Source organism: Ascidiella aspersa, chromosome 1, assembly GCF_963924565.1.
Source record: "Ascidiella aspersa chromosome 1, kaAscAspe10.2, whole genome shotgun sequence".
Classification (NCBI taxonomy): domain Eukaryota; kingdom Metazoa; phylum Chordata; class Ascidiacea; order Phlebobranchia; family Ascidiidae; genus Ascidiella; species Ascidiella aspersa.
The window spans coordinates 7,549,524-7,575,914 of record NC_139447.1 but is presented as its reverse complement, the minus strand read 5'-3'; the positions used below and the strand labels follow the sequence as shown (position 1 = coordinate 7,575,914).

At 36.1% G+C, this 26,391-nt stretch overlaps 3 protein-coding genes across 3 annotated transcripts in view; 1 reads left to right on the top strand and 2 right to left on the bottom strand.

The window, feature by feature from the left end:
• The window catches only part of LOC146167007 (serine/threonine-protein kinase D1-like), a 46,185-nt gene extending 29,301 nt beyond the window's left edge, over window positions 1–16,884 (bottom strand). The window contains exons 1-11 of the mRNA XM_083389414.1: window positions 16,800–16,884; window positions 13,081–13,360; window positions 12,585–12,726; window positions 11,581–11,712; window positions 10,752–10,885; window positions 10,150–10,248; window positions 8,869–8,953; window positions 7,832–7,906; window positions 4,369–4,531; window positions 2,570–2,687; window positions 1,243–1,320 (exon numbers count right to left, since the gene is read on the bottom strand). Coding sequence (XP_083245540.1) covers window positions 1,243–1,320; window positions 2,570–2,687; window positions 4,369–4,531; window positions 7,832–7,906; window positions 8,869–8,953; window positions 10,150–10,248; window positions 10,752–10,885; window positions 11,581–11,712; window positions 12,585–12,726; window positions 13,081–13,293 — 1,239 coding nt within the window. The 5' untranslated portion in view covers window positions 13,294–13,360; window positions 16,800–16,884. The remainder of the gene's footprint in view (window positions 1–1,242; window positions 1,321–2,569; window positions 2,688–4,368; window positions 4,532–7,831; window positions 7,907–8,868; window positions 8,954–10,149; window positions 10,249–10,751; window positions 10,886–11,580; window positions 11,713–12,584; window positions 12,727–13,080; window positions 13,361–16,799) is intronic.
• Window positions 16,885–17,749: 865 nt separating this feature from the next.
• LOC146167006 (testis-specific serine/threonine-protein kinase 1-like) lies at window positions 17,750–18,679 on the top strand. Its single transcript, XM_083385203.1, has one exon. It carries the CDS (start codon window positions 17,750–17,752, stop codon window positions 18,677–18,679), a length of 930 nt encoding a protein of 309 aa, XP_083241329.1.
• Window positions 18,680–20,262: 1,583 nt separating this feature from the next.
• Window positions 20,263–24,811, bottom strand: LOC146167005 (tRNA methyltransferase 10 homolog A-like). The gene is made up of 6 exons (XM_083389261.1): window positions 24,643–24,811; window positions 23,000–23,111; window positions 22,569–22,800; window positions 21,985–22,194; window positions 21,460–21,565; window positions 20,263–21,126 (listed from the first exon to the last, which is right to left on the bottom strand). Exons 1-6 carry the CDS (start codon window positions 24,749–24,751, stop codon window positions 20,876–20,878), a joined length of 1,020 nt encoding a protein of 339 aa, XP_083245387.1. The 5' UTR covers window positions 24,752–24,811; the 3' UTR covers window positions 20,263–20,875.
• Between the last annotated feature and the right edge of the window lie 1,580 nt (window positions 24,812–26,391).

Genomic DNA, 26,391 nt, shown 5'->3' with positions numbered 1-26,391 from the left:
GAAAGCGATACATGACGTGTGCAATATTCGTTTATTTCCTTACACAAGAAGCACCAGCAATCCAAACACGCTGCAAGGCAAAAACAAACCGAGGCATACAATCACTTTGGAACGAAAAAAGTACGAGTAGAGGAAAATAATTATCAAAAACGCAGTGCATGATTTCGATTTTTTGTTTCAAAGATAAGCCAGGCTAAAACGCACACGTACCTGCACTTTTTCCATTTCGTCCGGCTAAATTCAACACAGGTTGTCATTTTTTATACAATGTCCAGTATTAGATCTTGAGAAAATACGTGAATGCGATATAGGTATACAGTGTTTTTTTTTAGATTTGATGGTAAGCCGGGTAACATGGCCGCCAGGTGCTTGCCCATTTTCCACAAACAAGTTTTTCACGTAATTTTACAATTGAAAAAAAATTACACAGACAAAATGCAGTAATTTCATGGTATAAACAACATACCGTGCAAAAACCTGATAAACCTGTTTTAGTTTTATCTTGATAACCTTAAAATATATGTTGGATGATTAATGGACCCTGAAAATAACTTTCAAACATTCATCGACACTGTAGTGGCTAAAATAAGGTGACATTTCCTCAGGGGCAGTGATTACTTTAAATCTATTCAAACCCGCACAGCCTTCAGTTGCACTCTAATAACAAAAGCAGGCGCGATATTAATTACTGATTAGGTCGCCCGGTGTAGACAAGGCCGGATATACTGTATTACCTTAACTTAGGCATGCATACGACAAGCCGACGGCCATAGAAGCATGGCGAATTTACATGGTATACTAAAATACACAGCAGGGGAGGCCGAACTGTTGTTATACAAGAGTGGATATGATGATAAATAAGTCGTGTCTAAAGATACAGCTCGCACTATAGCCGTACTAGGCACGGCCGGCCTTCGAATTGCTTCCGTTTTAAAACTGCAATTAGATGGCGTGAGCTTTTTATAGCGATTTTAACTTGTCGATATCTTAAGAGAAGCGGTGGACGGCAACGAACAGGTTGTGAAAATTTAGAACGACCTATACAAGAGAGCACTTAAAATCTGTTGGGAGGGTTTTAATCGTTCTACGTTTCACATGCTGGGAACATATCATCGAAAAACAGTACCAAGCTCGACTCAAAGGAAAAAATGTTTTAAGCTCAAAATATTTTACGAGGATCAATTTATTTTGAGCCTACGAAATGCAAAATAAAACGAAAATGAAAATTTAGCGTTCGCTCACCTTGTAATAGTTGGCGCCGGTTTCGCCGCAGTACATCGTCACCGACTTGGTGTCGAGGCGCCAAAAGTGACGTTTTTTCTACAAAAACACAACATTTTAGTGCCAAACGAAAAAAGGTCACCGTGTTGGACTTGTTAAGAATAAACAGTAAAAAAAGCGTAGAAGCCTAGGCTAAAATACAGTTGGAAATTCCTGATTTGATTCCAATATTTCTGAAAAAGCGTTTGAATAGCGCTTTCGGGCCTAAAAAGGGCCTTGTTAATATTTTAAATAAAACAAACTAGATGAACCCTTCAGCTGTACATTATGTATTTGGAATCAATCGCTCAGAACAAAACAAGCTCTAAAACAATGTTTTCTTTGTAGTTTTGCAAGTCTTAAAATCCTTAACAAGGGGAGTCATTGATGCGGTTTATAGGGAGAAGGCATAACCTTAAGTCAGCCGCTCCAAACTTTTAAATTAGTTGGGAGAAGAACCTAACATATATATCATTTACACCTGTTTGCCGAATAATTCGCCAGTTGCGCAACAAGCAATTAACACCGGTTTCCGGGCCTGTACTTGGGATGCACGAATATTTGAAGGGTGATCTCTAAGTGATATTTTATGTGTTTAGAAACCTGTGGCAATTTACCATTAGCAACAGATGAATTGGTTACTCGAAGGCAAACAATCGGAAACAACGAAATTTGCGAAATGCTAAACACCTAAAAATAAAGGTTAGACGCTAAAAGTTTACCCTTGTGCAAATTCCTGTTTTTCGCCGCAAACTCTTAACTATACATCCCGGGCGAGAAAATACATAACAAATTGCGAGTTTCAGTGTCTCTTTCAAAATACCTGGTCACATTTTTTGGAGTTTACGTGCCGTACAAGAATCACCTAGCTAAACTATCAAATATCCAAGGGCCCGATTAAAAAACGGGGCCTATAAAGCAGGATTTCTTAACTATTTTTACCGGCGACCAAAAAACTAAAGCGTAAGTACACGAGCGGAGCTTTGGCGGCCTAGTTCTCCTTACTGAACTTTTTCTAAGTGACTAAAACAAAGGAAATTAGCATTATCCAGTGCTAATTTAATTAATATGAGCAATGTGTTCGTATTGCCTACGCGATATTCTAAAATTGTCTAGAAATTTGCCCCAGAACCAATGTTAACAAATCTAACAATATATAATTACTGCAGCCGACTACCCAACCAGATCAAACGGCGACACAAGTTTCGGTCGCGACATATAGGTCGAGAATCACTGCTATAGCTATCTTTGTGAGCAGCTTTGTTTAACCCGGACCAACTAAGCAGCGTTTATACGCGCGAGTACTTACCATCGAGTCCCTGTTGGTGAAGTGCCACAGCCATCCGTCCTTGGTAACGGTGGTCGAGCGTTTCTTGGTGTGTTTCACCGACTGCACGACCCGCATCAGCGGTATGTTGGCCACGTCGCTAAACGGAAGAAACGGGGTTTTATGCACAGTTCTTTACGGGCATTGACAGAGTTAAAAAAAAAACAGCCGACATTCAAATACATAGCGCCATCAGGGAAACCCATACCGTATAGTAAACCTGTTTGGTCAACTTCAAATGAAACCAGTTGGCACTGTAAAAAGACGCCAAATTTGACCTAAAAACACGATTAGGGCTAGTCTTGTGAACTTTATTAAATTCGAATTCAACTTTTTCACAGTACCATCTAACTTAGCGATCTAGAGATTCTACATAACAGGTTAGGTTTCGCCTTCAAAATATATGTTTTTACCGTAATTTTCACGCATTTAATAAAGGCCGGACGCGTGTTTTACGCCGCATTGAGCCCTTAACAAATTGTTCGAAACACGGTTTACTGTTTCACATAGCCTAAAACGTTTGGGTTGGTGCAGCCTTGTTCACATAACTATTACTGAATATCTCGCACCGTGCTCCACATTTGGGACAATACATAAGACTACTCCAACAAAAAAGTGAAAACTCGATAAACCAGCAAGAACAAAATATCTATCGACAAGGTTGTTTTTTTGCTTGTCTTGCATTTTTGAGCAGAAACAAGTTAATTAGCAGTAAACGACCATTATATCCACGCCTAAGTTGCCGAAACGGGCGCATCGGCAATAAAATCACATCAATTACGAACAAATTCCTGCGCAATACAACAGGCTGGCCCGCAAATGTCACGCGTACTCGGATTGGAATGCCTGGATCGGAAGGCATTTTAATGAATTGTTTGTTGTTCTACGGGCGCCTTTGTCAGCGGAAGGCTTGTGAGTGGAGTCAAGGGCATTGGGGTGTCTGGCCGACTCGCGAGCTTTCGCCGGCAAAAAATTTTGACTTGATCTGCACTTGAAATCGCGAAAGGCCGACGACATTTTTATTTGGGGTTTTAGCGGCGCTGGGACTTGGGACTGTTTAAAAATTGAATTACACAGTGTGTAGAAAAAAGCTTGCCACCACAGTACACCGTTTTAATCACCATCTAACAAACAAAATTGTCATTTTTGTAGACTGCTAATAAATCAAAAAGGTTTTTTTTTCTGATAATAGATAGAACCTATAGTCACCAATAGTCGAACTGACGAAGATACAACATAATAGATTAGGACAACATGGCCGCCGAATGTTTATTTGGGTTTAGCGGCGTTAGCGCTTTGCTGTGGCTTACAATGTTCAAATGCCTCTTCCATAACTGAATTACAATGCGTGCAGAAAAGGTCTATGCTTTACACTACAGTACAGCGTTTTGAATCATCAACTAACAGACAAAATTGTCATTATCTTAGATTGCAAATAAATGTGATTTTTTTTCTGAGAATAGATAAAACCTATAGTCACGAATCAGCGAACTAACGAAGAAACACCCTTTATCAAGAAATAAAAAAAAAACAATGTACATCATTGATTCTTTAGTGACCCGAAAAAGTAGTACATAAAGTGTCGTGAACATATCATTTTAAATGACTACGTTCAACATATATGAGACACCGGAAACGACTTAACACAAATTCTAAAAAGTACACAAAATAACTGCAGTCATAACGAGTCCAGTCAATTTGCAAAAAACGTAATTATACCAAGGTAAAAAAAACGTGGTTTAATTGGTTGAACAGCGTAAAACTGGCGCAAAACGACTTACTCGATTTCTGAGACTTCCATCTGTTGTTCTTCGCCGATCTGACTCCCGTTGCTGGAAGGGCTGGCGATGGGCAGCGGTCCGGAACCGATATCCATGTCCTTGATTCCGCTTTCGAGCGGGTCTTCGTTGCTGTCATCACTGTCTCGTAGAGTGTCCGTCTCAGCTGCGTACAAACTTGCATTTAAAGGCGAGTATGTTGCACTGAATACGTGATGACAGAAATCACCTTTACCCTTGCAAGATAAATGTCGACGTTAATTTCTGATCAGCAACAGCAGAATAGCAAAGCTAGCAATTCAGGTCAGACATTCATTCGAAGTAAGATATGCTGACGACGCCTTTGCTGGCGAAATATATATGTGTATAAAATTATATCTTTTAAGATCTTTCAATGTTGTCTGACCTGAATTGCTATTTTTGCGAAAGTATTCTGCTTTTAAAGGCGAGTATATAGAAAATGCGAGTGATTTCGGTCGATTGCGCCCCGAAGCCTCTACGGTTCGGTTTTTTAACTGTTAAGGTTTAAGATGATAAAGAGAGCGAACTGAGAACGAACTGAGAGCGAACTGAGAGCGAACTGAGAGCTAACTGATACCAAATATTTTTTTTTACATTTTGGTCATGGTTTGCGAACCAATGCAACGTTCTGTGCCTTGAAAATTAAATTTTACATACGAATGGATAACAGTTGAAACCCACATTTAACGCTAGGCAATATTTAACAACCTGCATTTCTACTCGTCTGACACTATAAGGGTGATATCGGTGTCGATTTGATGTCAAATATTTTTTTACAAATCGGCCATGGTTTGAGATCCAACGCAACGTTGCCTGCCTTGAAACATAAATTTCACATACAATATTTAACAGTAAGAAATAACTTTTTGCAATTTTTACCAACTTACGCCAAAGCAATTTTTACCAACTTAAACACGTTATGCTGGCAGGTTTTAATTAACGCAAAATAATTTTTTTGGTATTTTTTGGGGTAAATTTGGGTATTTTCATTTGATATCGCATCAGACGATCGATTTTTTGCCTAAAATTTTGGGTATCGTTATCGGACTGAAAAGTGAAGTAGCGGACAACCCCAGGTTTAACATCAGTGCAACTTTGATACCTAATCAGATATTGTAAAACGTTTTGTTAAAGCAAACCATGACCTGATACCTCAGGGAAAATGTATTTTTATTTTTTCCAGTTCTTATAAAAACACTTGGCTATCAATCATGATATGGCATCGTTCGGTTAAATTTTCGCATACAGCAGGGGTTCTTAAACTGGGGTCCATGGACCCCTTGGGGTACGTGGACTAGTTTTAGGGGGTCCATAAAAGCCTAATTTGAATATATTGGTGTATAATTTTAAAAACGAAATAATATTTTAAAAGTACAGTAATTATTAAAAAAAATGTTTAAAAAAAATCCAGCATCCGACGTCTCAAGACCTGTAAGACGCGCCAAGGCTGGCAAACGTGAGCTACAAGGTGCGGTAAGGACGGCGCCAGAAATCCAGCCATCTACGCCAGACAGCGCGAAAACCGCTGCGGTAAACACTGCACGATGCCTTGCTCGCATTGCAAGGTCCGTAGCTGGTGTCGCATGCAGTTTAAGCCGCTTACGGATAAGCAGCAAAAATGACGCTATGTTGGCTCTTAGAAGCACCGATTATTGCATACGGACCGTTCTTTGAATGCAAATTCCTCGTTTGTTTGTTGATGTATCCGCGCATTTGAATCGAACTCAACTGTGTTTGGCGAATGATTAACTTTTTGATACCAAGTATTATACTGTAGATAGCAAATAATACCGGGAACTCGGAAGTATTTGTTTTTATCTTACAGGCAAGTGTTCTGTGTGCAGACTTGAAATACCAAATATATATATATAACAGCAATCTACCGAAACAGGGCAGGAAATCATTTTCACACCACAGGTAAAAAGATTAACATAATGATGTCTTAACACATATCAAATAATACCGGGAAAAGTTAATTTTATTCTCAAGCAAGTGTCCGGTTAAGAGTCTAATATACCGAAAAAAATCTAAATAGGAGAGAAGCTCCCACCAAAGGCACATATAAAACGTAGTAAAAAATCAAAGCCCATACAGAAGTAGGTAGCATTTTGAACGTTTGAATGATCTCTTTATTCACTTTCAATAATGTTAAAAGTGTATAAAGATATATTCGAAACGTTCAAAATGCTACCTACTTCTCTACAGGCTTTGATATGTTTACTACGTCTTACCACAACCTCAAACCATTATGCTCAAAGGCACATTAAGAAAATCATCCTATTTCACATGGGACAACAACACGCTTTTCGGTATTACTTTATTGCGACTGCATGTCGCCAAAAATCGCCCGGGTATCAGACCGGGTCTGTATGAAACTGTAAACCGGCGTTTTGCTGCAATTTAATAACAGGTGTAGATAGCACAGAGAGGGCCCGAGGCTAGCCACGGCACATCACAGCAAAGCGCCGTACCACGCACCAGGAATCGATAGATAGTCGGCGGTGGTCGGGACATATGTTTTACGGGGCGTGGACTTGCCGCAAAACTGACAGTGATTTTCGGTTAGTTGCTTGTTTGTTTTGTTCGTTTGTTTTTCTTTTGAGGCGAACGCCGGCCCTCTCTTGTTTTCTGCTGACCGCTTGCAAACAGGGCGAGAAGCACTTGTTAAGTATTGTTATTATTATTGATCGACGCTGTTGCAACACCACAGCTTGATATTGAGCCCGAAAACGCAATATTTAATTGTACTTCTCGTGCGATCTTTTTATTTCTTTGCGACTCATTGTGTACTTGCTCCAAGCATAGCGCTTCCATTCATTATTTTATAGTGGTTCTTTCATTAATTACATTGGCTACAACATGGAGTTTTATCTGGACTGCAGAGTATTCTGGTTTGGTATTGATAATTTTAATAGGCAATGCTCTTTTTTTTGTGTTTACAGTTTGTTGGGATACCGTTTATGGCGTAACTGCAGTATTCTGTTTTTTTTAATAAATTTGTTTTAGATCCTTCTACCACTGTGGGCCCTATATATGGCCATGGTACTTCACACGTTTCGCGGTTTCAATTGAGATCGGTTGATTGCGTTTTCACAACAAACGATGCCAGCCGGTAAAAACTTAAAAAAAAGACTGTCATAAAAAAAACTTGTGGTGGACAGTACCCCCAAAACGTAGAACTTTAACACAAACACACATAATTAAGAACTGTAAAAGCAATGGAGATCGAATTTCTTCACTATGCTGCACCCGGCCTGTGTAATTAAACGTAGAACTTTAACACAAACACACATAATTAAGAACTGTAAAAGCAATGGAGATCGAATTCTTCACTATGCTGCACCCGGCCTGTGTAAATTAAACGTATCAACGCTTGTTGGCATTCGGCAGTTATGCTTAGGCCTAGTGGGAAAGACAACAGTTACTTTTAAAGAAAACAACTCACTTCTGGCTTCTTCCTCTCCGGGACAATTGCAAGGCACTGAATCCTTGCAACGCTTGTGGCAATTGTATTTGCAATCTGCAACAAAAACAAAACGTAAGCCATAGCTTAAAACGTTGTAACGTTTAATATTTAGTGAAACTGGAAGCTACATTTTACGTGCTGATGCTAAGATTAAATTTTTACCTGGAATTTGAAGTTAAATAAATAATTTATTTGTTCAAAAAGAACATTCATGTGAAAAATGTTAATAACAGATGTCGGAGCGAAAAAAAAAGTTTGGCTGGGTTGCACAATACAAAGGAGAGTTAACAGGCAGCAAATCTTAGTAGTAAATTCAATTTTGCGGGTGGTAGTCTTATTTTCAATGAATAAAAAACTTCACGGCCGGTTGATTTTAAAGTCAAATCAGATACACAAAGGTAACATGTGGATGTTGTGTTAACACATTTCAGCAACAGAAAACTGCCTCAAACTAAGTGGGGGCATGTCTCACTGCCTTACATTTCCACATGGGTTTCTGGCGTTTTTGCAGATATTATTATCAGGCTTATCTACTTGCAAAGCATTTCAACTTTATTTCAGCAAATATGTTGCAATTAACACTCAAAATATTTTTTACATTCAAAGGAAGTTTTTGAATGTCGATCAATGCAAGAAAATCCCAAACCACATTAATGGCTCACTTTGGAGTAAAGCGAGAGATATTTAGCATTAAAAATTAATGAACGGCACATTTGTTCATTCACGCAGCCCTTGAACTCTTGTAAAGGGCAAGCACCGCAAAGCTGTGCCCAATGAATCATATTTGAGAACAATGCGAAAGTTCAGAACAAAATACAAAAACCATAAATGAAATCAACGTTACCTCATGCCACCACCAGTGAAAAAAATAGGTTGATTATTTAGAATGATGATGGCATGATGTAATGTCAAAACGTTGGCTTTTTTAATAATATTATAAAGAAAACCTGTGTATTGTTGCCCAATTACTGAACTTCACAAATAGAAAACTATTTAACCTTTGAAGTATTTTTTACCTTTGCACTGCAATCCCTGCTTGAAAATCCCCACAAGGAGTTTTCTGCATCTCATGCATTGTGTTGGAAGAGCATAGGTGTGTACCTGAGGAAACAAGACATGCTCGGATTTACAATCAATATAAGACTGGAAACAATTGTTTGGATTAATATTTAATGCACTGCACGTCTTGCAATGTTTCGTTACAGCACTTCTCAGGTTACCAACAGATGCTTATCAGTTTTTTTTTTTTTACAAAGCAGATTTGTTATCCAAGAATGTATGTATAATTGTTACTGAGAAAAAATATGTTTAAAATGTTTAAAAATGACATCAGTGTAAAGATATTATTTGTAATATATATATGCAAAAAATATTTTTTGTAATTAGAAACTTTTCATTAAAGCATAAACCGTCATCAGCAAAAGCACGTAATTCAAAATCAAGGGGGTAAAAGCACTTAAGTGATGCAATAATGCACATGTAATACGAATACTCACTAAAGCGGGTTAAAACGATTGAAAAATAAATCGGGTTAAAGATATTCTAATTGTTAAATACAGTAAAAAAAATTTGGATTAGAAAGTTTTTATAAATAATGTATGTACCAAGCAAATATTTACTAACAAAGGGGAGCTGTACAGGTAGAACCTGATATAGATCTGGTCATATTCAAACACCACACAAACATCAGTGGGGGAACGTTAATTAAAGAAATTGCAAAAGGGCCTGCAAGATGGCAGGCACCGTTACATGACACCAAACAGGTTAGACGCGCCCTGTGGTGTGATTCACTTGTTGCTTAAAGAGTGTTGGCGATTCGCGCACGTTCTTCATGTCATTACTAACGCTACATAAGCCTGTTCTCAAAGCTGCGTGTCTTCCTGCTTACTACTATAGACTAGGCACACGGAAAGCACCAAGCTATAGGCAAGAGAAAAATAATTGGGCTGCCATTCTTAAAAATGATAGATTTTTGGATGGAAATGAATCATTGGTTGATAAATCTTTTTAATGGTACTTTACCTGGCTTTAAGAATTAAAATTGATTTTGATATGAAAAACTATTCACTAGTTAGGGTTATTAAAAAATGGTGTGAAAGGAGAGTTTAAAACTATTTTCGAGCTTGAATGGCATTTAAATCATCACTTTTTGTGCAAATAACTTTTTGACCTAGACACCAGCCCACAGAATAAAGCCAACAACACCTTACTTTTGTTGTACAAAGTGTTCGATTTGCTTGGCAGATCAATTCTTTGGCAACATGTCAAACACTGGTGCAACAAAGTGACAGCCTTACCTGGAAACTGTGGGGAACCTTGATTTGCTGGAAGCCTTCTTTCCAGATTGGCCGACAGGAGTATTGGCGCATAGTTTTGGGTGCAAAATCTATAGTCGACTGAGGATAAAAAACATGAATGGCTTAGCTCTTTGTTGTTTTACAAAATTAGCCTTCAGTATGGCTTTATACAAAAAGTTGAAAAGATGGTGTTTTTATATTAAAAGTGAACAAAGAATAAAATAGTTTATGAGAATAAAAATTATTTTTAAGAAACTTTATTTTATAGTACGACAAGTAGTAAATTTGTATATTACTTTTACAGCATAAATTACAAAAAAATAGAAATCTTCTGAACGTTTACCAAACATTGACAGCAAAATTTTATGTCCAAATTAACGGTGAATAGAGTTTTGGGGGTTCTACGAAAATAAATGCCAGAGAAAGGAATGTATACAATTTTCTTAACCTGCCGTTTTACTAAGGTGAAACTAGTCCATGGTTCAGTGCTATACAAAATATGTAAAAAATTGCTCAAAATTCATAGAGTCACTGTAAGAATGGCCCATTGTATGCATGCAAAGTTGGATGATCAGTTCCCAAGTCAAAAGAGTTTCACTTACAGTGTTAGAAAGTTGAGGTTGCAACGGCCCGTTGGTTGAAAGTGAAACTGAAGAGGATGCCTTTCGCTTCCGCGCCAGCGTGCAGTCATTTGGAATTCGATAAGCACATCGCTTGTGATAGTTCTGGCCACAACCTGCCACATCAAAGAGCACTTGAATACTGACGAAAAATTAGAGTGATAAATACTGTAGCATTCAATTTTTGGTATGTTATGCAGTAATTTTGAAACCAAAGCAACTTAATCGCCACCTAACTTTTTTGCCTTTAAGATTGTCATACAGTTCGAAAGTTTGCACAAATACTTTATTAAGACAAATAAAATAAATTATTCTGATAGCTTGTTTTAAGAATTGAAACTAAATTTGTATATGATTTCTCAGCTAAGTAATAACTATTCTAAACCAAAAAAGGAACGTTCAGATAACAACTATAACGTTGAACCAAAATCCAGGCCTGTCAGATTTAATCAGCCTGAAATGTGTTGAGTTGCAATTCCCTCAGGGAAGTTTTATAAGCAAACACACCAAAGTTTGAGAGGCATACAGAGCGAACAATAAGCAAAAACACTGTGAAAGCCCTAGACTTTATAACAAGACATATAAAAATAAAGAAGAGCTCGGAACTTATGTTTGTCAGTATCCCTATAAATGTTGGTATTTCTGAGTTTACATTTTTGCACATTATTTTTCAACACTTGTGAAAATATGTGAAATCGCAAAAGGGTACATCGTTTTGGGCATCCTCAACACAAGATTTATAGTTAAACACGCACACATATAGTTTTATGATAGCTGCTGAGAAAATAAGGTCAGGCTTTATATGAATTACCTTCACAGCGCAATCCTTGACGCACAATTCCCCAAAGCATTTCTCCACAGTCATCGCAAAAGGCTGGTGAGCGATAGGAATGAACAGACAGGATGTGGGGACGAATCTTCAAGTTTTCACCACCATAATCAGCTGCACAGACCAAGGTTATTATTGTGAGCAACAAAAAAGGCAAATACAATGTGACAGTAAAATCAGTTAAGACTTACAGCAAAGACTATTTTCTTATACCATAATCAGCTACACATACCAAGGTTGTTATTATGGGCATCAAGAAAATAAAAATACAGTGTGACAGGAAAGGTGAGGTTAAGACTTGAGCAAAGAATATTTTTTTAAATTATAATATATTTTTATCTATTTTGAAAAATGATCAACTCTAAATAAAAAAAATATATATCAGATGGATATATTTATATATGTTTATTTTGTCTTATTTATAAAGCGTTTATACAATTACCAATTGACCTGTTAACATATTTTCTTTTACTACTGAACTACTGTACATGGCTATACGGACTATTCAATATTAATTAGCAATATGGTTAATTATAATTAGGAGCGAATATTTTTTGACCGAAAAAATTTGAAATTTTTACCTGAAAAATTAAAATTTTGACAAATTTTGACCTAAAAATAATTTATTTTGACAAAATTTGACCTGTTAAAAATACATTGATTTAAATAACCTAGGCGTCGTTAATCGCGCGTTTTTTATACCGTATATTGCTCTAATGATGATATAATACGGTTAAAATGACTTTGAACATGAATCAAAACTAATTTTTTCCGATAAAATTGAACGATAAATTTCAAACAACTGAGCGACCAATTTGAAAAAGCTGATTTTTTTTGATTTTTTTTTTAATTTTGTAAACGATTTTATGTGCATTTTATTCGATTTTGACCTAACGTGTAAATTTTGACTTTTTTTGACAAGTCAAAAAATATTCGCCCTAATTATAATATTAAAAAGCATAACTTAACAAACTATATAAGCTTACAAGATAGCACTACTTCGACAAGTGCACCATTCCTTAGCTGGTCGACAGTCGTAACAATTGTGAGGATGTTTTTCGCACTTGTGTCATGAATAAAGAGGTGGATCTTTTCAGATAATTTTAGGCAGATTTGTGCTTGTACAAACTAGAAGTAATCACAAGAATATATATATAGGTAGAAAAAAACATGGTAAAGTATTAGTGTTTAAACATTTCTTTGATAAAAATGGAGAAAATACTATAAATATACCTATATGTCTATGGGAGCAAAGGGAATACGTTTTTGTACACTGTGACAAAAACACTTAATTTAAAATCTTTCCACATTGACAACTAATTCAAAATTCATAATTTAACTTATATATTCCCAAAAAACAATATTGTTCAATTTTTTCAAGAAGCTATCTATAGGGTACATGCCAGAGAAAGGGCACCTTAACAACAAATATAAAACCAGGAAACATTTCTAGAAAAACACACAGTAGGCCCACATACATACCTGTTTCTCAAGAACCTGACAAGCACGCTCCTTCAGGTAGGTGAGGGTCATTTCGCTTCGGCGTACCACAACCGGCTCTCGATGGAAGCCAACCTGAAAGTGAAACTGCAGGTCAAGGATCGGATCGACAACATAGTTGTCGCCAAAGTGTTCCACTGGCATTGGCTGGGAAGAGGAGGACTGTCCCAATTGGTTGTACTGCGGCCGCTTCATTTAGGTCCGCATAAAACAGCTGCTTGCAGGCAGATTTAGGCAGGGTTTAACGGATTGTTAGGTTAACCTGAGAAGATAAGAAAGCACAAAATATCCAGGGTTAAAAAAATCAGGCCAAACTGCTAAAGTTAACTGGATCTATTACATTGGACCATGGTGAGATTGTAAATCATTTAGAGTTCTACATGTCGCTACTTCACTAAAATGCAGTATGTAAAACGTTAAACAATATATTACCAAAATTCACTGACTATATAAAACAACTATAATCTTAAAATAAAGTCATTTTAGTGGCTACTAAATATAAAGAAATTTTCCTATCAAATAAAACTTTTTTTGAGTTCAACTAGATGCTTTGTTTCTCTGAACAATTTCATACAACAACCTGGTACAAAAACTCCTTGAATCAACCAGCTGCACCATGAAAGTTTCACCAATGTCTGAATGCTCTTAATTTTACAGTAGATTACAGCTTGGTAACTTTCACCCTGGGGCCATAATCAGGTGTCAACAGTGTCTGGCTTCCACACAAACAAAAGAGTTGTTGGATAACCCCTGGCAGTTTTATGTTTCATTGTTTAGATTAGAAACATTATAAAGACTGGGCAAAAAAGGTTATTTTGAGTTCTAAATCTACTTTTTACACACAAAAGAGTATAAAAAAGCCTGGACAAATAAGAATGGTTTCAGCATATGTATAAAACTCCGTAATTAATAATCTAAAAATACCTGAAGGGAACATACAAAAAAAGTTTCCAAGGGTTATTTTAAATTTATATGCTAAAAATAGACATTTCTCTGCATGTTTACATGGTGAATATTCTAATCAATGAGCAGCAGACAGCAACAACAAGTTATACATTTGGAGATTTATACCTACCTTTTTGTATACATACATTTTTTTATATATTTTAAACATTTGCATATAATTTTGTAAGCAACGATGTGGTTGCCTGTCCACCTACTAAAACAAATTACTATCCTTTAAACACAATATAATTTGCATTGCAAAAGGGCTTGGCTATTGGACATATTCAACCTAATAGAGCTACCATCTAAAGAATTTCCACCTGAGTAGATGGCTAGAAAAATATTTGGCAAATTTGTGCAAATGTTTTCTGGCTGTGCACCAGCCAATGCAACAATGCATGCAACAATCGTGAACCGATAGATCCAGGTACCTCAGCTGTCAGGCAGTCTGACAGACTGCTTGGACGGTTGCCTGTAAACCGCACTTCAATTGTCAAAACCTTGTTCCACACCGCACTGTGTCATGGCACACAAAGGAAACATGAATTATATAGTGACTTGGTTGCCCCCCATAATGTAAACAATGGCACCAGTGGTGTGTGCATAATCTCTTCCAATGCCTGGCCGTCTAGAATCTGCCTGCTGTTGGCTGGAAGGTTTTTCGCACACTGTGCCACAACAGTGGGGGTGGCCATAATTAAAGAGACATCTGAAATTCACTTCAAACACAAATGCAGTGCTGTAAAAGTTAAATTGGTATGAACAGAGTAATCAACCGCATCACAATTTAGTAGGGAATTTTTAACTGATCACTTTTTCATATCAAATATTTTAATTACTTCCTTTGCAATTAATCTTTTTGAACATATACAGTAGATACTGGTTACTGAAACCATTTAGACAGGAAATCTGTCATTACTGAGAAACTTAGTAACAATATCAGTTTCTGTAGAAAATACCCAACATATTGAACCTATGAAAGTGATTGATAGTATTGAGAAGTAAACTGCTTATATACAACAATATCAGTTCCTTTGTGAAACTTGAAAAAAAAACGCACTCACAGTGCACCAATAATATACAGATGTTAACTTTCTGAACAACAGGCTAAAGCATTTCCGTCATCATTATAGCTTTGCAACAACCTTGTCAAACAGGGAAATAGGCTTTGATGTCATACATGCTGTTCAACAATGATTCATGCGATGTAATACTAACACCAAACCAATATTAGTTTCTACAGTCCAGTTTGCTAAAGTTTGACAATTGGGAAAGTGATATGTGGCTCATGGGTAAATCAGCGTCAAACTTTTTTATGGATACATATTCATGTGGTTGAACCGGATTACTTTTTAAAAAACTCACAACACACACAAACTTCCTTTCTTTTGTGAAGCATAGTTAACCAATAACTGACCAGTATATGTTACTAAAAGTGTGAGAACTGATGCTTTCCCTGGCACTTTGCTGGAAGTCCTGTCAAGCTGATTGCACTGGGAGCTGATATCCAATTAAACTTCTAAGAATTAAAAAGCAGGAAAGAAATGACAAAGACATCCTGTGCCCGTGGCTTGATTGTGCACTGTCCTGAGTGGCCGAAACTTAAAAGTTTTCAGATCCTTAATTGCTGCATAACACCTTTGATTTTCTCTTTAAGAATAAAAAAATCTTTAGCAAATATATAGTTGGTGAAAAGCAAGTTATTTGTTTGTTTTTTAAAATGTATTACACCTAGTGTTGCATAATTAACTGTAGAAAAGTTAATTATTTGAGGTACACTAGTTTTCAAAAATATTTTTTTGAAACATGCTAATGCTTTATGGACATTTGTTGCAATAAACAGTATTTGACAAATTAAATGAACTAAATATGTAAATGTGACCTTTATAATTTTAAAACAGGTTTTCCAAATGATCTAAATTGTTATTGTTGACCAAAAACAAAGCTGAAATTACATATATGTATATATATTGATTTATAACAAAGTTTTTTTAAATCATATCAAAAATTTTAGAAATAACCATTTGTATTGTTCACCCTACAAATAAACTTTCAATTTTGTAAAATACAATGCATACATAATTTATTTGCACCATGGTAACCCAGGACCCCAGGGGCCCATAAAATGAAACACTTAAGTTTTTTATTCCTAATTCTATTTTTTGGATTCTGTATGTAAACAGGTCATAAACTCCTTGCAATAAAATTGTTTTAATATTTTCAAAACATAGATGGGCAGCCTTGTGTTACAGGCAACATTATCATTAATTTAAGTGTTAACAATTAAAAATAACCTTTTGATTAAATTATCTAGTGCTTTGAAAAGAGACTAATAAAAACAGTTATTTTAAAACGACTACCTAATGAAAACAATTTCTTTTAGTAAAGTAAGTGATGCTAACAATACTGATGAAAACAAAATACCAAAAATAAAACAAAATTTAAGCAGGATAATTCGTAGAAAATCACAAACAAAGTTTTTCAAGCTCTTCATTATTGGATAAACAAACTTTTAATATAGTCTAATTAGTAATTTGTACTTATGTGACATACCTAATGTAGAAATTATTGCACAAATCGAATTTGACAATGATGAATTAAATGTCCGAATTCATAATTTTACCAAACATAACATAGGTTTGGGCTGCAATAAAGCTTGGTCTTATTTCTAACAAGTTTTGGGGTTTGAGTCTTATTGTGTTATCACCATGTTATTGTAATGTCAAATTATAGAAAAAAATAAAATATTTACATACCCTTAATTTTGGAAGTTTGTTTTACATTTCACCCGACAACAGTAAAAAAGTACAAAAAAGTACAGTAAGGTGGTTGTTAAATATATACAATGTTATGGCAACTCCTGAATACAATTAGTTTTTAATTATCCAAAAGTGTGACCTTCAATAAATAAGTTTTTGTTAAATTAAAGTGCCAAGCTACAATGTTGGGTACAACTAACTGGTACTTAAAGTTTAAGATAAATTGGCATTACCTGTGTTTGGAGTTGTTTAATTTAGTGATCTAATATATATAAATATTTACAAGACAATTTTTACCTCATCTGTGCATTTTAAGCAATACTATACGAGTTAAACTGTTCAAAGCAACCAATAAGATTCTTAATTTTAAAAATCTACTAAATCTAACGCAATCGACAGTAAACGTCTGCTGTCTGCTTTTTATTGAACACTACCAATAACAGAAATAAACTTTATTACCTACTTTCAACTACAGCACATCTTAAAAAAAACTGAACACTGGTTACCGAACATTGAAGTGTTCTAATATTAAAAACAACATAATGTTAAGAAACAACATCGAAAAAGTACAACGAAAATTTAGGGATCACGTCTTTTAGTTTTCTATACTGAAAAATATTGCGAATAACCATCAGTTTAAAGCTGCCAAAGGATAGGTGACATTTGGCGCAAAGACCGCGCCACACTGCTTGGCTTGCGCTTAGAAACAGACAAAAATTCACACTGGCCCGACAATATTTTCCACAATACTAACATTACGAACGCCCATCTATTTGCATTCGTAAACAATGACGTATTCCGATTTGAGTTCATTGCGAATCTGGTAACCGGTCAACCTCAGATTGTTTCGTCACAGAACTCCAGTAAATTACTAAAGCAGAATTTGCGCTTGATACTTAATAGGATCTAAATAACTCAAACTCAACTGGTAACTATGACTGTTTTAAATGGGAAGACTAAATAATTCCTTAGTCAGCAACGATGATAGAGCGCTGCTGAGTAGGGGTTACACAATACAGAACACTTTGGGAGAAGGCAGCTATTCAAAGGTAAAGTCGGCGTCATGGAAGAAAGATAGCATCGAGCGCGGCGTTGCGCTGAAGATAATCAACCGCACAACCGCACCGAAAGATTTTCTGGAAAAGTTTTGGCCGCGCGAATGCGAAATAATGGAAAAAGTAAAGCACAAAAACATCATTAGAATGTACGAGGTATTTACCGAGGGGCATAAGATTTACATGGCGCTGGAAAGGGCTGGTCATGGCGACATGTTGGAGTACATTAGGACGAACGGTTCCCTCAGTGATTTCAAAACGAACAAGTACTTCACGGAAATGTGCTCTGGTTTAAAGTACCTTCATGGTTTAAATATCATCCATAGGGACCTGAAATGCGAAAACATCCTCCTAACGGTGGACGACGTTGTCAAAATCGCCGATTTCGGATTTGGCAGAACGCTGGTGCCTCAAGAGCTAGGAACCACGTACTGTGGCAGTGCGGCCTACGCGGCACCCGAAGTTCTGCGTGGAATTCCGTACCAGGGTCCTGTGCCCGACATCTGGAGTATAGGAGTGATTCTCTTTATAATGGGCTGTGGGGTGATGCCTTATCGCGACACCAGTATCAAGCAGCTCATGCAAGATCAGCAGAAGATTCCGTCGTTTCCGAAAGCCGACACGCTCAACGAGGGTTTCAAGAAGCTTGTCACCAACATACTATGCTTTGATCTGAGCAAGCGATACAACCTGGCTCGCATCATGAAGGACGAATGGCTACTCACAATACCGAAGAGCAAACTGCAGCCAAGTCTCAGCGCCACTGATTCCGGCCTTGGAAGCGATATTTCAAGTTCATCTGCCACTTCATCGAGACGATGATTGTCGTTTATAACAATAAAGCCAGAAACGCCAACGTGTATGGTTGGACTGATTAATTTTCGCAACTCGTATAACTTTTAATGTTACAACAGCTAATATTAAACCCATAAAAAAACAGTAGTTTTATCTTAACAGCTCGTATAACTTTTTCAGATTAACAGTAAATACGTAAACTGGGTTGGATAGATTACTGATAAAAATATTTATGTTCTAAAATTAGCCATGCGCTTATTTACCATTTGGAAGCCAAATTATGCAATTTTATTATCACAAAAATAACAGGATTTTTTTTTTGCCAAAAGGCAGTGAAAAAACTAACTATCGTATTACTTTTCAGAGCCATGCACAATTGCACATTCATTTATTTTCAACAAGTGTATGGTCTTACATTTTATTTCGATTTTAATCCTCGAGTTTACTTGCCCTAACAAAAAAGTAACCCTAATAACGCCGGACTGTCAAAATCATGTTTTTACGGAGAAATGCCCTACAGTCCAAGTTTTGATAGTCGCGACTATACTATATAATCCATGATTATACGCTCGGTTGAAGTAAACGGTAGTTGTCAGGGCGGAACCGGCCAAACAGCAAAAAACATGGTTTTCATTAAAAAAGCGCGTGGGAAGAGGGTGTGGCCGGCAGAATGAAAAAACAGCAGTTTGTCTTAACAACCCGTATAACTTTTCCAGATTAACAACAGTAAATACGTAAACTGGGTTGAATAGATTACTGAACAAAATATTTATGTTCTAAAATTAGCCATGCGCTTATTTACCATTTGGAAGCCAAATTATGTCATTTTATTATCACAAAAATAACAGAAAAATTTTTTTTTTGCCAAAATGCAGTGAAAAAACTAACTATCGTATTACTTTTCAGAGCCATGCACATAAATTTATTTTCAACAAGTGGCTGATCTTACGATTTTCGATTTTAAACCTCAAGTCTGCTTCCCTAACAAAAAGGCAACCCTAAAATAACGCCGGATTGTCAAAATCATGTTTTTACGGAGAAATGCCCAACAGTCCAAGTTTTGATAGTCGCGACTATACTATATAATCCATGATTATACGCTCGGTTGAAGTAAACGGTAGTTGTCAGGGCGGAACCGGCCAAACAGCAAAAAACATGGTTTTCATAAAAAAAAAAAACGCGTGGGAAGAGGGTGTGGCCGGCAGAACCAGAACAGCTTTGTCGACGAAACGAACAGGAAACAGCAGGATGACCTTTCTCAATAAGGCGTGACAATTCTTCACGCCGAGAACGACCCGCTTGAAAACTTGCACACGTTAGAATTAGATACTAAACGCTTTAATACGTGACTCTTTCTGTTGCGTTAAGGCTGCTCGATGATCTTGCGAATACAAAATAACTCGCTTGTGTTTATTTCATGTATTTTGCGTTAGGCAGAGCTTCAACCGTCAATGTGGTACATTACTTTTCGAACCACAAGTTAAGGAACAGACACCATTGACTGGCAAGATAGTGCCTCGAACTTAGTAAAACATCTTTAAATACACACGGATTCCAGAAGACAGTTAATAAAAAAAAAAACTCTCAAACTTAAAAAGTGGCCCATAATAACTAAATTTGGCAAATAAATTATTTGGTTGCAACTAGATCGATTTTTACAATCTGTAAATGCAGAGATTGCCAGAAAATCTTAAAAATCGAGAAAACACAAATAAAGACCGGGAATATATCGCCACAACCTTGCTAACCACCTTACAAGGGTAACACTTAATACGGAATGATGAATGGTCGGAACGCTCACAGTATTATTATTAAATATAATAACACTTGACCCACCTTCACCCAAACGCTAACCCCCACCGTAACTCAAATATTGTGCGTTGGTTTAATAATTGTTTTAACGGGGTAACACTTAAATTAGTGAGCGTTCCGACCATTCATCATTCCGTAAATTAGTATTACCCCCTTACAACACTACCGATGTTATATTCTGTTTAATGGGAATAACACAAAGCCTACAGGTCATGTAAACTGGCAAGATGTCAACGTTTCGAAATGTATATTCATAGGAATTATCTTTAGTTAACAATCGGTACACATCGATTTTATCTGACACTATTAGGATTTTCTTATTTGGTTGTTTTTTACCGAAACCTTCTTCAAGTCTGAGTATAACGTTATACCCACATTGCTTAACTCATTTGGCAGATAAGCGCTTTTATATTAGCTCAACTGTTCCGTGGATTTTAGTTCCGACTCCTTTTCGACGCTTTTGTTTTCAAAGTTTTCACTTTCGCTAAATTCTTCTTCCTCTTCTTGCCCATCACTTTCGGGACCAACTTCTTTTCCGCTTTGGTTTTGATGTTTCTTCGTCGATCTTCTGGACTGGTTCGTCAGCTTTTTGGTCGGCAGAACTTTAGTTATGGCTTCCTTCCAATCGCCAGTTGAACGAAACGCCAACAGAATCTCGAAAACTGCGAGAAACGAAAAGGTTTTACGACTGAGAACGAAAATACGCCATTTATCTATAAGCACGATCAATAGTATGGAATCATACTGATTTTGAATATCGGTCGAAAAATGTGAGCTTGTTTAATGCGATGTAAAGCTAAATCGTTGTGCAATGCACGTTGAGGTGAATTTGTTAGACAGACATGGTAGACTATGTTACGCTAGGAACAGAATGCCGCAACACGAAACATTAAAATATAGACAGGAAGTTGAACTCTACGATCCGCCTAAAATCCTATTCTATATATTAAGGTTAGTGTAGTCGTCAAACGTTAACAGGAAGTCAAATTACATACCGTGGTTTACAGTGAGCACCTTTCTCGACTTGATATCAAAGTTTTCCGCCAAAGGTAATCGCGCCGTTTCAACGCCATTCTCGATGGCGAGCCGATGGCACAAGCCCTGGAAATCAAAAACGAACGACTATTTTTAATTTTTTTACACGTCAAACCGAAAAGCCGCTTTTTGTATGGAAACGCGTTACCCTTGAACCAGCAACCAGTTTGCATGGTTATTCTAGCGCTATTAACAAGTTTAAGATCATTGCGAATCGCGTTGGATTGCGTAAAACTTACACTAAATTAAAGCGACACACTACCGCCAACTGTCGGTAAATAAAACAACAACATTTCCTCAGTCCATACAATTATAGACAAATTTGAGAAACAAAAAAACATTATATTTTTTTATTTACATCTCTAGTACTTAAGAGGCAGGGCATTTTCATACAATTATAAAAGAAATATGCTAAACGAGATAGAAAAAAACATATTTTTACACAACTTTCTTTATCTGGATAAAAATACATTATAAATATATACCTTTTCATGGTTATGGTCCACAAGTCCACCGATTACGTACACCGTGCCTGGTTTTAACTCTTTCAGGACATTTTGTGATTCGGCAGTGAGATAGGTTATGGACTCTTTTGCAAAAGATTCAAACACTTTTCCATCAAAATGAACGTCCCAGTTTGGATAGGAAGGGTCCAACATCGAAGAGAGTCTTTCAGCCATACCGCAGATGTGATACTGCAATCTCAAATAATAATATATTTGCACATTAGAATAATTCACCTAAAAAAAGAGACAAGGGCAATGAATATTAACCCATTGTTGCCGTTTTTTTGTTCACCACTATATAATTAAAAATAAGTATGTATGCACCATACAGTACACATATATCTTAATTTGTTGTCACAAATAACGATTTGCAGATTTTAAAGAGTTTGAAGATATAAAGATTTATCTACATTTAAAAATTGTTCCCTAAAACAATACTGTCAATGGAAATCATTCGGCTATTGCAAATTTTCATTACAATTGGGAAAGTTAGTAGGAAATTTTGTCTGTACTAATGGTACCTTAATTTCTGAAAACAATATTGATTTGACAAGGCAACTGACCTGTACAGGCTGTGCAGACCTTCTATTTTCTTTGTAGCACCAGGCAATTTGCTTTCCAAGCTTTTTCATATCTTTGTTAAGCATTAAATCATCGAAACTTGCATCAACAGTAATGTGATAGAGATCTTTAAAGTTTTCTGTGGTGGTGATTTTAGTGTCAAACTTCATTCTTTTAATTCCTTTGGCAGCATTTTGCTTCTTCGTGATTATTTTCCTCTTCTTTCGTTGCTCTCTGAAAAAATATATGTTGATAAGAACTCTATATTTTAGAAAGATTGGGCTCCTTATATGCAGCGAAAATTTAAAGCGTCACCCACAAATTAACATCATCATACTTCAAAATTAATGTATAGCTTAATAAGCACAATTTAGAAACAAACCCCAAGCAATTACACAAATATACACTGAAGTGAGACAGGAACCACGTTTACCTTCTGGCATCAGTGTCTTCAAACCATTTGATTTGTTTCTTGATTTTTTTCTTTTGATTTTTTGAAACTTGACTGTCATTCAGAAGTTTGTTAAGCTCATCTATGCTCATAACTAAAATAAATATAATATTTGTACAAAATAGGCAACTTGCAAGAGTACAAGTATCTTGTATTTATGCTATTCATTAAATGCTACAGTTGTAAATCAGGTGTAGCAATTTTTGTAAATTAGTTGTAGCCTTTTAAACTTTAAATATACAACATGATGTATTGGTCAACGTAATCTCTTCCAAAAAACAAATCAATGAATGTTTAACACAATAGGAATTCTACAGCATAAGTTAAGTTATCCTACAAAGTCACTAAAGTACAACTACAGTAGGTTAAAATTTAACTATGGATGTCCATTACTAAGTGGTATGGTATCAAACAATAAAACTATTTTAATAATTTACTAAAGTACTGTACTGGAATGAAAAACACAAACATTTTTTTTTCAAAAAAAAGTAAGTATACATTTGCAAACTCATAATTAATGAATTCACATTATATAGAATGGATCATTCACCAAAGCACTTACTACCTAAATTGGTTACAAATCAAAATATTAAGTTTTTGATCAAGTGCTTTGAGAAACACACAGAGTCCAAAAACTGTACATTATTTAAAGAAGGCAGGTGAAAAACTGAAGCTGGTCTAGAATCCTACTACTATTTTGTCCAGGGTTTATGCTAACATTATTAAGGTAAGGGTGCCATTTTGGGCTGGGGTTTGGGTGGGTCAATTATTATTATTAGGGCCATTTTTATTTTAAAAAAAATTTTTGACTTTATTTTTATCAAATTTTAACTGTATTTTAACCTAACAAAATTGCTTATTTGTAGAGGTAACAGTTCTTCCTTGAATTGATGCCAGTTACCCAAACATAATATTTTGTCGCTTTCAGACCCAAACGTAATATTTTGTCGAAAAGTCAAGGTGTTTTATGGATTTAAAAAGTGCGGCGTGTTTTCTGGCGATAGATTTAGCTTGCTTAGGCTTTTTTGTATTACAGAATGTCAGTAGGCTATTCCTAAGATCCAAACTGTTGATCTTCGAAAAGACCACGTTTATGAAGAGGAAGTGTTTTATAACAATTATTTAAATGTGTAACTATGAATAAAAAAATGGACAATTTGCGATAAAAGTTACTGCTGATCCAAGTGGGCATTGTGACATATTTCCTGCTTTTATGGGTTAATATGGCTTAATTGTGTCGCAGTTTCAGATTTAACATGCTTCCACGACGATTTTTACAAAAACTACAAAAACTTTGTCAAAAGCCATAATTTGACAAATTTTGACTTGATTGTAAATTTTAACTTTATTTTGACCTATAAACTTCTTAGAAACAGTCCCCTAGGTGGTGAAAACAACTTTAATCTTTGATTCGAGGATAGAAGAACTCCTTGTAAAATTTTAACTTTATTTACTTTTGCGGGCCCTAATTATTATATTTATTATCCCACACTTATTTTACCTTGCAATATTAATTTTGACCACTCGTAACTGTAAAATAAAAGTGGTACAGGATTGTAGACCAGCGCTAAAAAACCTTTCATTACTTTGAAACTTTGTTCAGACTAATTAGACATAAAACATACGTCGATAGTTGTGTTCCATGTGTGTTTGTTCTGTAGCAATCAGAGTCACATCTTCTGTTTCTTTGCAAGGCGGAGTCTCAGCAGTAGCTTGACTTTCTATGGTGATCATGCTTCTGTCTGTCTTCTGTTGCGCGTGTTTAAAATAGGCAGCAGGAACTAAATTTTACACTTGCTACTAGCCCTTTACCAGTAAAAATATATGATTTAATAACTATATGAGCACATGTACATTGTACATACAGTACACAGTAACATTCCGTTCAAGTTCGCATAAAATTATCATCAAATCAAGATACAACTTTTGTCATTACGTCTTTAAGTAGAGACATAAACCATCAACATTGCTGTGCTAAAGTTCACGATTTGTGGCTTGCTTAACATACTCTTTGGTCTAACATTGTAAGAAGTTTAATAAATTGATATTATGTGAATATCAGCTTAAATAAAAAATAAAAGGTAGCCTATGTCTCGAAATTCAGAAATTATCAAACCATGCGTTGCGACGTCCTATACCTAATGCACCATTTAAATACTCCAAGGGCCTGACATAATTATTCTCTTTGCATACCGGTATAAACTTCAGCGGTAATAAAATGCTTACAGGTAGTATTACTCCCTGATGCTATAGAAACAGTTTTAAGTTTTAGTATACAATACTGTCGATACATGAACTTGATCGAATTGTAATAATGAGTTATGATTGATCACCCTACCAGTCCCGTTTTAAATTACTTTTATCCAAACTAAATTTTTATACCAAATAAAAGCAAAATGTCTCGTACTTTAGCGATTAGACCCAACTTCAAATGTATTTTCGAACTAGTTCGCTCTAGACCAGTGGTCCACAACCGCCGGTCTGCGTCAACTTTCCTGCCGGTCCGCGAAATATATTACAATCTTAAATCTCAACTACAAAATGCAAGATGCTGAATGCTTGTCCATCAAATTTAGAACTTCGCCAGCTTCGTAATTTGCAACATTGTGACGTAACATAGAGTTAATGGTCTACTTTGGACTTTATCGTACGACACAATGCAAGTGTTGTGCCCAACTGTTTAAAATTAGGCTACTGATCGTTTAAGTCGTAAATTTTAGGACCAGTTGTATGTGAAAAACTTTAATAGAACCACGTATAACACGTATGATATAAAAAAAAACAGCAGCAAATTGCTCAATGAATTTAAGTTTCCACTCTTTGCTTTTAAGTTGCATACTTTTGTCATGTTTGCATTTTGGGTTGATTTTGATTTTTGAAGGTCCACCGGTCCGCAAAATTTGTTTTGAAATTTTACCGGTCCGTAAGCTAAAAAAGGTTGAGAACCACTGCTCTAGACAGGATACTTAGAATAGAATAGTTTTATCAAGTCACGTTAGGACTTTGTGTGGTCAACCGTGAATATTTTTATCGGTGCGTCGCAAATCAAGCAAACTTTCAAGGGAGTCTCAAAAGAGAAAGTTCAAGAACCACAGAGTTAGCCCTAAATCCCGTTGATATCTATAACTAGGCGTTGACACTTGGCTGCACTGAGCCAAAGAGATCTCTTTGACTGAGCTGAGCAAAGCGTATATTGCTTTTAATTCTATTGTGGCGAGCTTTTTACGCTTACAAGTCCCGTGCAGCTATAGAAACACGTAATGTTCTGGGGAGATTTTTACGCCCAGCGCAGCTCACTGCAGCTGTAGTGAAAACAATTTTACTCCCAGTGCAGCTCAGCTCCGCTCACTCCAGCTGTAGTGAAAACAATTTCA

Coding starts and splice junctions, on each gene's coding strand:
- LOC146167006 (XM_083385203.1), top strand. CDS start 17,750: ATGGGAAGACTAAATAATTCCTTAGTCAGCAACGATGATAGAGCGCTG.
- LOC146167005 (XM_083389261.1), bottom strand. CDS start 24,751: ATGATCACCATAGAAAGTCAAGCTACTGCTGAGACTCCGCCTTGCAAA. Junction 23,112..24,642: donor CATGGAACACAACTATCGAC/GTATGTTTTATG, acceptor TATTTATTTTAG/TTATGAGCATAGATGAGCTT. Junction 22,195..22,568: donor GGTCTGCACAGCCTGTACAG/GTCAGTTGCCTT, acceptor TTGAGATTGCAG/TATCACATCTGCGGTATGGC.